A 13,807-nucleotide genomic window follows, 5' to 3' on the forward strand; every position below is an offset into this window, starting at 1 on the left:
TTTTTTTTTTTTTTTTAGCAGTCCAGAAGTCTTTTTTTTTTTTTTTTAAACACCTATTATGCCATGAATTCATAGGGAATAGGTTCCAGCACCTGAGGCTCCTTCCCATTGGTTCTCACAAAATATGCTTCTCTGGGTGGAGCAGGCTGGTGCTTCAGCTGAACCCAGGTACCTTTCTCTTTGTCTTCTTTCTTTTTCTGATCACTTTGCATTTTCTGATAGCTTCCTTTCAGGGATATCTCTTATCTCTTCCTTTCAGGAAGCTATCTCGGGTCTTAGAGTGCTTAACATGCTCAATATGCCCGTTAATTCTCTTGGCAAGAATCTTACCCTTAACTTGTTTGTTTACAACAGTGCCAACAGCATGCTGGGTAACATCATAGACTCTCCCAGTTTTGCCATGACATTGTGGGCATTCCTTTTTGAACAGTACCTATTCCCTTGATGTCTACAGTATCACCTTTCTTACAGATTTGCATATAGGTGGCCAAAGGAACAACTCCATGTTTTCTAAAATGCCTGGAGAACATATATCGGGTGCCTCTCCTCTTTCCCTTTGTGTTTGTCATTTTGGCGAATTACTGGAAAATGGCGGTTCCGGCCGAAAGAATTTTTTTTTTTTTTTTTTTTGAGATAGTCTCACACTGTCACCCACGCTGGAGTAAAGTGGTGTGATCTTGGCTCACTGCAACCTCCGGCTCCCAGGTTCAAGTGATTCTCCTCTCTCAGCCTCCTGAGTAACTGGGATTACAGGGGTGCACCACGGTGCCTAGCTAATTTTTGTATTTTTAGTGGAGAGGGGTTTCACCATGTTGGCCAGGCTGGTCTTGAACTCCTGACCTCAGGTGATCCACCAGCCTTGGCCTCCCAAAATGCTGGGATTACAAGCATGAGCCACTATACCCGGCCTGAGCTTTCTGATCCTCAGTGCATTCACCTATAAAATAGAGATAATAATTTTGTGGATTAAATAACATTTAGTATGATAGGTAATATATTGGAGGTCCTAAATAAATTTTTCTTTTCCTTTCCTCAGATTTTATTCTCTTACTTTCAAAATCATAGCTACAAGACTCACCTTGTCACCCATTGCTTCCTTCTGGCTTTTCTTCCTCTTTTTAAGAGATCAGGTCTTACTGTGTTGCCCAGGTTGGACTTGAACTCCTGGGCTCAAGAAGTCCTCCCACCTCAGTCTCCCTAGTTGCTGGAACTACGAGCACATGCCACTGTGCTAGGTTCTATTGCTTGTTTCTTCATATATTATTGTAATGAGTATTTATTTATCGAGCACCTATTACAAGCTGCGCATTACTTCAGCCGTTGGAAAATATAGCAGTGAATGAGATTCAGAGGGACAGATAATAAACTGAATAAATTATGTCAGGGGTTAGGTGGCAATAAGTATAATGAAGAAATATAAAGAGCAAGAAAGGGTGATGGTGGCAGGGACTGCACTGTTAAGTAGGGTGATTAGGGAAGTTCTTACTGAAAAAGTGACATTTATGTCAAGAACTGAAGGAAGTGAGGAAATGAGCTATTCCCAGGTATCTGGGAAGAGACCTGTCAAGCAAAAGGGGATAGTAAATGCAAAAGGTCTTGGGGGAACATGTCCGACATGTTAGAGGAACACCTAGGAAGCTAGTGTTGCCGGAATGAAGTGAATAAAGAGATTAGATCAGAGAGTAAATGGGAAGCCAAATTGTTGTAATCCTTTGTTCAGTACTGAAGTGGCCTCTGTGGCATCTTTGTGCAAATTGGAAAAAAATGTTTCCTCTGAGCAGATTTAGCCCTGCAGGTGCATGGCGTGGCTAAGGAAGTGTGGACTGGATTTCAGTTCCTACTCAATGCCCCTGGCACAGTGCACAAATGGTACAGTCATACATGATGGGCTTGGCCTTCTAGTTTCTTCTATTCTTAAACAGGAGCAACACCTTTGTCTAAGCTACCGGTGAACACATATGCCTTCAGAAGAGAACTGAAAGGCTCCCTCCTACATACACATCTCATCCTCCAGCTTCTCTGATGTCTTCATTGTGGGAATGCAAGACTCAGACAACCAGATGAGGTCGTTGTTAAAGCACCATTCTGAAGGAAATGTGGGAGAGGTGGTTAGAGTTTACATAAATTTGATAGGGTGGATTTAGGCTTTTAAAATGCATATTCTTTGTCATTTTAAGCACTTACTGACTTGAAAATAGGTCAGAATATTGGCTGCAATAACCAGTTAATTTGTAATTTTTAATATATTTGAGTAGATTTTTTGGAACAGGCATTTATTTGGAGCCACATGTGGCTTTATCTTAATCCACGTTTCTAGAACAACAAGATCCACAACTAATTGTGGAATCTTATTGAAGGTTAAAATTTTACTTGGAAAAGAGAGTACCCAGCAAAATATTCTAGGAGCCAAATATATATTTGATTAATTGCTTCCCAGGCAAGAAAATGTGGGAACTAAAACTCTGGGATCTTTCTTCTAAGTCTTTTAAACAGAAGGGGGTCTTGCTGTGTTGTTCAGGCTGGTCTTGAACTCCCAGCCACAAGTGATCCTACTGCCTCAGCCTCCCAAAGGGCTAGTATTACAGGCATGAGCCACTGTGCCCAGCCAATTTAGAACCTTTAACAATTTTTTTCTTGCTTTACTAAGAAAGTAGTACTGCCAAAATATTCTTCTAAAATAAAAATTATAGTGGGAGACTTTTTAGCTATTCTGTGTGATGTGTTTTTACTACTTGAAGCATGGACTCCACAAAAAATTGCTAAAAGTTGTTAAATCAATGTATTAGTATGATGGACTCCAGATAATGGAGATTTGTAGTAGGATCATTGGGATAACTTTCTAAATCTTCCAAGCTGAATGTGGGTTTTTAACTAATGAACTTAAAGCAGAATTACAGTTTTGTAAATACCAAGTTTCTTTGTGAGTACTGATTTCCTTTGGGTTTTAAGCCAGTATTCATTTGAGTGTAAATGTAAAATAAGCTGAGAGACCACAAATAATGGAGCTGTGAAGAATGGGGAATAGGAGGAAATAAAGCAAGGAGTTGTAGCTTGACTATTTATGTTTTATATTCCTGAGAAGGACAAAATTCTCCTGGATTTAGGTGATGTCTGTGAAATGTATACAGATATTTTAATGAAGATTTTAAAAATGGCATTAGACTTTGAAGTTGTTGTAGTCTCTCAGAAGTCATTCTTGGCCGAGCATGGTGGCTCATACCTGTAATCCCAGCACTTTGGGAGGCCGAGGTGGGTGGATCATGAGGTCAGGAGTTCGAGACCAGCCTGGCCAACATGGAGAAACCTTGTCTCTACTAAAAATACAAAAATTAGCTGGGCATGGTGGTGGGCGCCTGTAATCCCAGCTACTCAGAAGGCTGAGGCAGGAGAATTGCTTGAACCTAGGAGGTGGAGGCTGCAGTGAGCCGAGATCGTGCCACTGCATTAGTTCATTTTCATACTGTTGATAAAGACATATTGGAAACTGGGAACAAAAAGAGATTTAATTGGACTTAACAGTTCCACATGGCTGGGGAGGCCTCAGAATTGTGGTGGGAGGCAAAAGGCACTTATTTTCTGGCAGCAGCAAGAGACAAATGAGAAAGAAGCAAAAGTGGAAACCCCTTTAGATCTCATGAGACTTATTCATTATTATGAAAATAGCACAGGAAAGACCGGCCCCCATGATTCAGTTACCTCCCCCTGGGTCCCTCTCACAACACATGGGAATTGTGGGAGTACAATTCAAGTTGAGATTTGGGTAGGGACACAGCCAAACCATATCATAAAGCATCTATTATTAGTTTTTGTAATTTTTACCTGCTCTCTTTCCATGCCATCATCACATACACATAAAACAAAATGATATCTGCAATCCATGAAGGTTCAATGCCTGTTAATACCAAGTTTATTACTGCTACTACTGGTAATAAATTATTTTAAATTTATGGCTGAGCACAGTGGCTCTGCCTGTAATCCCAGCAGTTTGGGAGGCCGAGGTGGGAGGACTGCTTGAGCCCAGGAGTTTGAGACCAGCCTGGGCAACATGGCGAGACCCCATCTCTATTAATTTTTTATAAATAATTTTTAAGTTATTTTAAGTTATTAAAACATATTAAAATTTTAAGTTATTAAAAACATATTAAAATTTACATTTATATAGTGCCTTACAGTTTTTAAAGTAGTTTCATATATGTTGTAAAATTCTCATAGTAACTCAGTGAGAGGGACAAGATGGCTATGACTTTTATTTTACTGCTGAGTAAACTTTGGCCTAGTGAGGCTCAGTGACTTACTTCAGATGAAATGAGAAGGCTGAGACTAAAATCAACCTTCTTTTTTTTTTTTTTTCCCTTGAGATGGGTCTTGCCCTGTCATGTGTAAAATCAGTCTAGAAGTTTCTGCTTTAATTTATATAAGCCCAGGCTTCCTGCCATCCACCAGACAGAATAGGTTAAGGGTTATTCACTTGGTAGTCCAGAAGAATTTTGTATATTTTTATCAAATACCTCATGGAAATGAAGTGTTCTGTGGTATCTCTGTGGACAAGATGGAGAAATGTAGGGTAGGTGGCTATGTCATTAATTAGGTAAGTTCATAACTGATTTGGTAACCAGAGAGCTGATTAGTGTTACTCTGAAGAGAGTTTTTGAGGGCATGCCAAAGAATTTTGTCCTCAGCCTTAGCTCTTCAATATCTGTGTCTGTTTTGTACGAAATACATACAACAGGCTGATCAAATCATTGATGATAGAGGATATAGGGTAACTAGATTTCAGATTTTCTCTTTTCTTCCTTTTAAGCTCCTACCACTTTCCTGCTCTTCAGTCAGAAGAGTGCCATCAACCGCATGGTGATTGATGAACAACAGAGCCCCGACATCATCCTTCCCATCCACAGCCTTCGGAATGTCCGGGCCATTGACTATGACCCTCTGGACAAGCAACTCTATTGGATTGACTCACGACAAAACACGATCCGAAAGGCACAAGAAGATGGCAGCCAGGTAATTGAGAGCGTGGTTCAAAATTCATTTCTCCTGACTAATAATTGGACTCACCAACCATTCTGTTTCACTTAAGTCTTGACTCTGCTTAAGTGTGTTTTTGTATGTGTGTATGAAACTGAAAATCTGAACCTAGTAGCTTATTTTTTCCTTCTGACGATATTTTGAGTAAACAATTGTTTGATGATGATACGATGATGAAAATTGTTAGGCTTACTTAAGCTGTTATATCAGTAATGTCTTTTTTTTTTTTTTTTTTTTTTTTGAGAGGGAGTCTTGCTCTGCCACCCAGACTGGAGTGCAGTGGCCGGATCTCAACTCACTGCAAGCTCCACCTCCCGGGTTTACGCCATTCTCCTGCCTCAGCCTCCCGAGTAGCTGGGACTACAGGCGCCCGCCTCGTCGCCCGGCTAGGTTTTTTTGTATTTTAAGTAGAGACAGGGTTTCACCGTATTAGCCAGGATGGTCTCGATCTCCTGACCTCGTGATCCGCCCGTCTCGGCCTCCCAAAGTGCTGGGATTACAGGCTTGAGATCGGTAATGGCTTTTGTGACTGCCCCCTACATTTCTTTATGAAGCCTTTTTCCTTACATTTCTGTTTGTATAGAGTATTAGAAGCCTTGAAATAGGCCTTGGTTCTGAATCCAGCTCTGTCCCTCACTTAGGATTCTTAAGAACTTTTTTAGCTGAAAAGAATGCAAAGCACATAGCTCTTATGTATTATTTAACAGGAACTCTACAGTTACATTACTAATTATTATTTAAAAGGTTCAGAGGATATGAAACGTAACAATCTCAGTAAGGTTAAAAACATCTAACATGTTACTAATCCGATGGGTTTTTTTGGTCATAATTATTCGGTGACTGTGGGATGGGAATGAGGATATTATCAATAAATCTTACCCATTTACATGCCAGTTATGGATTTACATATCACTATTGATACTTCTTTGCTTTCTTTCTGTGGCCAAGCCCTGTTAGACTGGGATTATGATACTATAAATAATTACTTGTCATCCTTATAGCAGTGATAGTAAGTTATATCTTGAATTTATTAAAATTTAGGGAAGTTAGAGTACTACTTTTCACTATGTCTCATCTTACAATAAAGAGCAAGGAGGTGATATATTTAGGGCTACTGAGAGATCATTTAGGGTATAGTAATAGCTGTATATTCCAGATGCACTTTCTGCCATATAGGCCAGGACTGATGGGCTGATAACTAATAGATAGAAATTAAGAAATATGTTACTTCAGAGATACCCAGTAAGATACAGTTCAGATGTCACAAATGGACAAAGCCTGTCTTTTTGCTTGACTTTATTTTTAAAAAATTACATGTGTAGACTGGAGGATCAGAAAAGAAGATGATAGATTTGATAGCCTTTACTAGTTGCTCTTATCTCTAGAGCAGGGTTTCTCAAGCACTGTGGTCATTTTGGACTGGATAATTGTTGTTGTGGGGGTCTGCTCTGAATATTGTAGGATGTTTAACAGCATCCCTGGCCTCTGCCCGCTAGATATCAGTTATATTCCCACAGTTGTGACAGTAAAAAATGTTTTCATACATTGCCAAATGCCCATGGCGGGGCAATATTGCCTCTAGTTGCAATCCGTTGCTTTAGAGATATTTCTAGGGTGTGGTTTTAGCGACAGTTGTCTCCAGTTTAGAGAAGACAGTTGCCACCTTCTCACTCCCATCTCCTAATCAAGGCATATCAGGTACTTGGAGCAACTAATCTGACCTCAGCTCTTTTTTCAGCAGCAGGATAACCCAAGGAACATTGGATATGTGTATTAACAAAGAAGCACATTACCCATAAAGAAAGGTATCAGTAAGAAATCACTCCTTAAGACTTGGGAGAGCCTTCTCAGCTGTGTGCCCATGTAGGTGTAAGCATTGTGAGTGATTGCCTCAGGGTTATCTCCCCCTGGAGTTTAATTTTCTCTGTATTTCTTTTTTCCCCTAGGGCTTTACTGTGGTTGTGAGCTCAGTTCCAAGTCAGAACCTGGAAATACAACCCTATGACCTAAGCATTGATATTTACAGCCGCTACATCTACTGGACTTGTGAGGCTACCAATGTCATTAATGTGACAAGATTAGATGGGAGATCAATTGGTGTGGTGCTAAAAGGCGAGCAGGACAGACCTCGAGCCATTGTGGTAAACCCAGAGAAAGGGTATGTTACTAAAGTGGCATTCAGATACTGTGGCTTCTGAGACCCTCCTCACCCTTCTTTTTCAACCTGTTATTTATTTACCTTTAAATGTCCTGTGCTCCAGCAAACAACTCAATATTCTCTATCCATTTGTCTTTGCATTATCTTAACAGTTGTCTTATACTTTCTCTGATTTCACTGCCCAGACTTTCTGTCCCGGGCCACTGTTGCTTTTTAATTCTAAATATTTAACCATACCTCCAGGACCATTTCAATGGTCACGCCCTCCAGGAAGTTTTCCTTGATCTACCTCATCGCAGTCAGATAGGATTTTTTTCCCCCTCCTGAATACTTAGCACTCTGTATCTATGCCTCTCTAAGTTATACTTAGTCCTTTCCAATTTACCTTACATTTAATTATTTTTTAGTCTCGTATTTACCACTAGTTTTCTTTATGATGAGAACTAATATGATTTCTTTCATTTAATAAAGAGCTTTGCATTTAATAAATACTCAGTACTCATTTGTATCTGAGTCCATGATAGATAAGGTATTCAGCAAGGAAAGTAGCTTACTTCAAAAAAGAGGAAAAGGATGAAATCTAAGTTAAATATAAGAAGTGATTTATATATAACTTCTTTTTAGTTAGTAAATAAATTAATTAGAAATAATTTAAACTTTTGTGTTCAGGTCTCTCTAGTCACTGATCTTTAATGTATTGTATTATTCTGAAAACATATGTGTGCCTATGTCTAGCACTATTCTGTTAATCTATGAAAGCTCCCTAATAACTTCTGTGTATCTTTGTTGCTACTATTAAAAGTAGTAAAATATCCCATGACCTTTTAAAAATGTAAATATATAAATATATGTATATATTTTTATAAAAGAGGATTTATACACATATACATACATATATATTTGGATACAAAGTTTGGCTCTATCAGCCAGGCTGGAGTGCGGTGACACAATCTCAGCTCACTGCAACCTCTGCCTCCTGGGCTCAAGTGATCCTGCCACCTCAGCCTTCTGAGTAGCTGGGACTACAGGCACATGCCACGACGCCTGGCTAATTTTTGGGGTATGGTATTTTGCCGTGTTGCCCAAGCTGGTCTCTAACTCATAAGCTTAAGCAATCCCCCCGCGTTGGCCTCCCAAAGTGCTGAGATTACAGGCATGAGCCACTGTGCCTGGTCAAAAAATACTTATTTTAAAACATTGAAAAACAGTATTTAAAAATATTCTGCCTCCATTTGTCTTAATAAGAATATTCTCATTTTATGTGGTTTCTTACTCCAGTAACTTATTTTTTCCTCCTTTCCCTCCAGGTATATGTATTTTACCAATCTTCAGGAAAGGTCTCCTAAAATTGAACGGGCTGCTTTGGATGGGACCGAACGGGAGGTCCTCTTTTTCAGTGGCTTAAGTAAACCAATTGCTTTAGCCCTTGATAGCAGGCTGGGCAAGCTCTTTTGGGCTGATTCAGACCTCCGGCGAATTGAAAGCAGTGATCTCTCAGGTACCCAAGAAATATGTTTCCTTATTTTAATTTGAGTTTTAAGATGATTCATTTATTGTGTTTTCTTGCATCGTATTGTTTTTGGCGCATTTCTTGGCAATTTTATTCATTACATGTAGTCAGCATCAGGTTGGTTGGTGAAGAGCTTTTTCTTCAACCATCGACGTGATTACTCCTCTGTTATGTAACTACCTGCCAGTTTTCTTGATGTTGGTTCTATAAATAATATTTTTCTAATGCATCCTTTCCTAACTCTTCTGCTCTAGTTTATGTTCTTGTCATCTCTGGCCAAATCCTAGCCTCTGGTTGATCTCCCTGCCAATTTTTCTCCATGAAGGTTTACACATGGCTCCTAAATTTTCTGAAGCATGGTTTTAATGTCACTGCTTTACTTTAAAAATCTTCAGGGTAGTTTCATAACCTGTAGGAAAAAAGTCTAATTGTGCTCTTAAGTTGGTATAAGTTAGTATTCACCTTTCACAACTTCATCGTGGCCTTTACCTTTCTGGTATTTTAACCAAATTAAATCATTTGTTGGTTTTAAGATATACTTTTACTTACACATTTCTCTGCAGTCTTATGTCTGTAATTACAGTTAACCTCCTCTGTCCCCAATTTCTGATGTCCATATGCTCTGTGTTGGCCTCACTAGTGATCAGGTAAATGAAATTAAAATATTATACTATTTGTGTCTGTCAGCATGGCAAGAAGAAGTTAACGTTGATTATTGCCTGGCATTGGCCAGTATGATAGAAAATGACATGCCCTTGTGTGCTTTGGTGGAAGTGGAAATTGAGAGAGCTTTTTTAGAGGACAATTTGCCAGTAATAATCAAAATTTAAAATATGCATTCCCTTTGATCTGGTGATTTCCTTTGTAGATAGCTGTCTTAGAGAAGTACTGATGTAAGTGTACAAGGGTATTTGCTGAGCATTATTTGTGATAGTCCTTCATGGAGAAATACGTTCTATTATATCAGTATATGGAATATTACATTCATTCAAAAGAACAAGGTAGATCTGTGTGTACTGACATGATTTTTAAAAATTAAATTTCATAAAAATGCTTAAGATCTAGTTTTGTTTAAAATTTAAAACCAGGCCGGGCGCGGTGGCTCAAGCCTGTAATCCCAGCACTTTGGGAGGCCGAGACGGGCGGATCACGAGGTCAGGAGATCGAGACCATCCTGGCTAACACGGTGAAACCCCGTCTCTACTAAAAATACAAAAAAAAAATTAGCCGGGCGAGGTCACGGGCGCCTGTGGTCCCAGCTACTCGGGAGGCTGAGGCAGGAGAATGGTGTGAACCCGGGAGGCGGAGGTTGCAGTGAGCTGAGATCCGGCCACTGCACTCCAGCCTGGGCGACAGAGCAAGACTCCGTCTCAAAAAAAATAAAATAAAATAAAATAAAATAAAATTTAAAACCGTATAGTAGATACACTGTATATACACATATATGTATACATACTGTTAAGAAATGTGGGAACTCAGGCCAGGCGTGCTGGCTCATGCCTGTAATCTCAGCACTTTGAGAGGCTGAAGTGGGTGGATCACCTGAGATCAGGAGTTCGAGACCAACCTGGCCAACATGGCAAAATGCTGTCTCTACTAAAAATACAGAAATTAGCCGGGCGTGGTGCTGGGCACCTGCAATCTCAGCTACTCGGGATGCTGAGGCAGGAGAATCGCTTGAACCCAGGAGGCGGCGGTTGCAGTGAGCCAAGATCGCGCCATTGCACTCCAGCCTGGGTTATGGAACGAGACTCTGTCTCAAAAAAGAGAAAAAGAAATGTGGGAACATCAGATCTCAGGTTTTTCAACAAAGAGAAAGAGAGAAAGGGAGGGAGGGAGAGGAAAGAGGAGAGGGGAGAAGAAAGAAACAGGCATATATGTCAGTATTTTCCTCAAGAAATAAGGAAACAAATCTCAAGTCTGGAGCATTAGCATTCTAAAATATTAAGACTACTTACTCCTGTATCATGTACATTTTTGTATGTTTGAATACATTTATAATTATTTTAATCTTTTTTTTCACTTTTTTTTTTTAATGTTGTCTTCAGGTTCAAATGCCTCCATTCCATTATGTATTCTCTGATTCTAGACAGTTATGCACACACTTATGCATGTACAGTTACATGCCTGGTGTAGTATATTCTTTCCCTCATCTTATCTCCTCTGTCTCTCACATCACTTCTGGTTTTTTTTTCTGGGTTCCTAATACATTTATGTCTTTTGAGCGATTTTTTCCCCCCCAAATTCACCATCTGTTGCAATCTGAATGTATTAGGTTGGTGCAAAAGAGTTCTAGGGTACATATACACAATGTGCAGGTTTGTTACATATGTATGCATGTGCCATGTTGGTTTGCTGCACCCATTAACTCGTAATTTACATTAGGTATTTCTCCAGGCCCCAGTGTGTGATGTTCCCCACCCTGTGTCCAAGTGATCTCATTGTTCAATTCCCGCCTATGAGTGAGAACATGCAGTGTTTGGTTTTCTGTCCTTGTGATAGTTTACTGAGAATGATGGTTTCCAGCTTCATCCATGTCCCTGCAAAGGACATGAACTTTTTTATGGCTGCATAGTATTCTATGGATATCACCTCTAATTTGTACATTAGTTACTTATGTCAATATTTTTAACCTTTTTTTGTTTTTATTTTTGTTTGAAACAGGGTTTTGCCCTGTCACCCAGGCTGGAGTACAGTGGTGTGATCATAGCTCGCTGCAGCCTCAAACTCCTCAGCTCAAGCAATCCGCCTGCCTCTGCTTCCTGAATAGCTAGAACTATGGGCACACACCACCACACCTGGCTAATTTTATTTTTGTAGAGATGGGTGTCTTGCTGGGTTGCTCAGGCTAGTCTCAAACTCCTTGGCTCAAGTGATCCCCTGCCTTGGCCTCCCAAAGTTCTGGGATTACAGGCGTGAGCCACTATGCCTGGCAGGCAGGTCTGTGATAAAGCTCTTCATGAAAATGTTTCATTCATTACAATTAATTTTGTCCCACTGCTGCAGTGACCCATGATCATGACTGCACCACTGCACTCCAGCCTGGCCAATAAAGCCTAGATCCTGTCTCAAAAAATAACCAAAAACTGGTAACTTGAAAGTTTATTGATGTATAGGAGTTCTTCATACATTCTGGATATGAATCCTTTGTCAAGATATATACTGCATAAATCTCCCAGTTTGTGATTTACCTTTTTTATTCTCCCAGTGGTATCTTTAGATGAAAAGAAAGGTCTTGATTTTAATGTGGTACAGTTTATTAATTTTCTTTTTATGGTTAACGCCTTTTATGTTGTTTAAGAAATCTTCATGGGAGTTGAGGGATGAGAAATTACTTAATGTGTACAATGTACACTATGGTTTTACACTAAAAGCTCACACTTCACACTTGTACACATCATAGATACATAGCATATGTCCATGTAAAAAAACTTGACTCGTATTCCATAAATGTATAGAAATAAGAAAAAGAAATATTTGTCTTCTGCAAAGGTACTAAAAGATACTTTTATTTTTTTCCCTAAAATTTATTCATTTAACTTTTCTTACTGAGATCTATAATCTATCTGGAATTGATTTTGGTGTGTAGTGTGAGGCAGGGTTTAAAATGCAATTTTTTTCCACATTACTGTTTTGATTCAGCATCATTTATTGAAAAGACTGTCCTTTCCCTACTACTCTGTATTATCACCTTGATCATAAATGAGGTGACTATATTTGTGTGAGTTTGTTTCTAGACTCTGATGTTCCCTTGGTCACTTTGCCTTTACTTATATGATATTATACTGTCAATTATTATAACTCTAATAGATTCATCTATGTCTTTAGTGTTTTTTTCAGGATTAACTTGGCTGTTGTTAACTCCTGCAATTTCCATGTACATTGTAGAATCAGCTTGTGAGTTTCTGCTTCCAAAAAAAAAAAACACAGACTAAGATGTTAAGATGTTCATTGGGTTTGCATTAAATTGATAGTTTAGAGAGAATTATTATCTTTATAATATTAATCTTCTAAACCATGAACGTGGTAAGTTTCCCCATTTATTTAGATCTTTAATTTCTCTTAATGTTTTCTAGTTTTCAGCATAGAGGTCTTGCCTATCTTTCATTAGAGTTATTATTCCTTCTTATTTGGTGCTTTTAAATGCTAGTGGTAAAGACTATTCTAAACAATATTTTATTTTCTAACTGTGCCTGGAATATGAAAATACAGTTTCTTTTTTTCTCCTTCTAGCATATTGAGCTTGTACCACAGGACCTTGCTAAGTATACTTATGTTTAGGATTTTTTATGTTACAGAATCATGTTTCTTCAAATAATGAGAGTTGTGATTTTTTCTTTCCTTATACTGGCTGGGGCCCCCCAGTACAGTGTTGAAATAGGATGATCATAGAATCTTTTTGTTTTGTTTTGTTTTTTTCTTGGTCTTGGAGAAGCATTCGGTACTTTTGTGATTAAGTATTCTTTGCTAAGGCTTTTCTGTAGATAACCTTTGTCAAATTAAACTTTCCCTGGTTTACTGGGAGAAATAAAATCTAGCATCATATATTATTCTTTTTATTTATTGCTGGATTTGATTTGCTAATGTTTTAAGGTTTTTTTTAATCTACGCTCGTGAGAAGGATTACCTTATAATTTTCTTTTCTTGTCAGGTGTTTGTTGGTGTTTTGCCATCAAGGCTTTGTTGGCCACATAAAAAGAAATGTTTCTTCTTTTTCTATTATCTGAAAAGGTTACTGTCAAGTTGATTTTTTTTCTTATGTATTCACAGATAATTATGCTTTTATCCTGGGACCTTTTTCTGTGTCATATTTGTAGCCACCCACATAGCCTTTTATAGCGAATTGCATCCAGTGCATTCTTAGTTTGTTGAATAAATAAGCATATATTTTCCTTGTTGGTTCCAGTAGCTTACTTATTTTTCACCAGCATCGAAGTAGGTCAGGTCCTTACCATGTCTGGGGGCCTGCAGTGACACTGTTGACTTCCTTTTTTACCCAGTTGTCTACCTTACACCATCCTTTCATTACCACCAGCTAATCTTTAAAAATCATTCTTTTGGCCGGGTGCGGTGGCTCAAGCCTGTAATCCCAGCACTTTGGGAGGCCGAGG

At 38.8% G+C, this 13,807-nt stretch overlaps 1 protein-coding gene across 3 annotated transcripts in view; it reads left to right on the plus strand.

The window, feature by feature from the left end:
- LRP6 (LDL receptor related protein 6) overlaps positions 1 to 13,807 on the plus strand; it is a 162,809-nt gene that overhangs the window by 120,446 nt on the left and 28,556 nt on the right. For all 3 annotated transcript variants that reach the window (XM_017864558.1, XM_017864559.1, XM_017864560.1), the window contains 3 exons: positions 4,802 to 5,004; positions 6,975 to 7,186; positions 8,494 to 8,684. In XM_017864558.1, the coding sequence (XP_017720047.1) occupies positions 4,802 to 5,004; positions 6,975 to 7,186; positions 8,494 to 8,684 (606 nt within the window). The remainder of the gene's footprint in view (positions 1 to 4,801; positions 5,005 to 6,974; positions 7,187 to 8,493; positions 8,685 to 13,807) is intronic.

Source organism: Rhinopithecus bieti, unplaced genomic scaffold, assembly GCF_001698545.2.
Source record: "Rhinopithecus bieti isolate Rb0 unplaced genomic scaffold, ASM169854v2 scaffold_76074, whole genome shotgun sequence".
Lineage (NCBI taxonomy): Eukaryota > Metazoa > Chordata > Mammalia > Primates > Cercopithecidae > Rhinopithecus > Rhinopithecus bieti.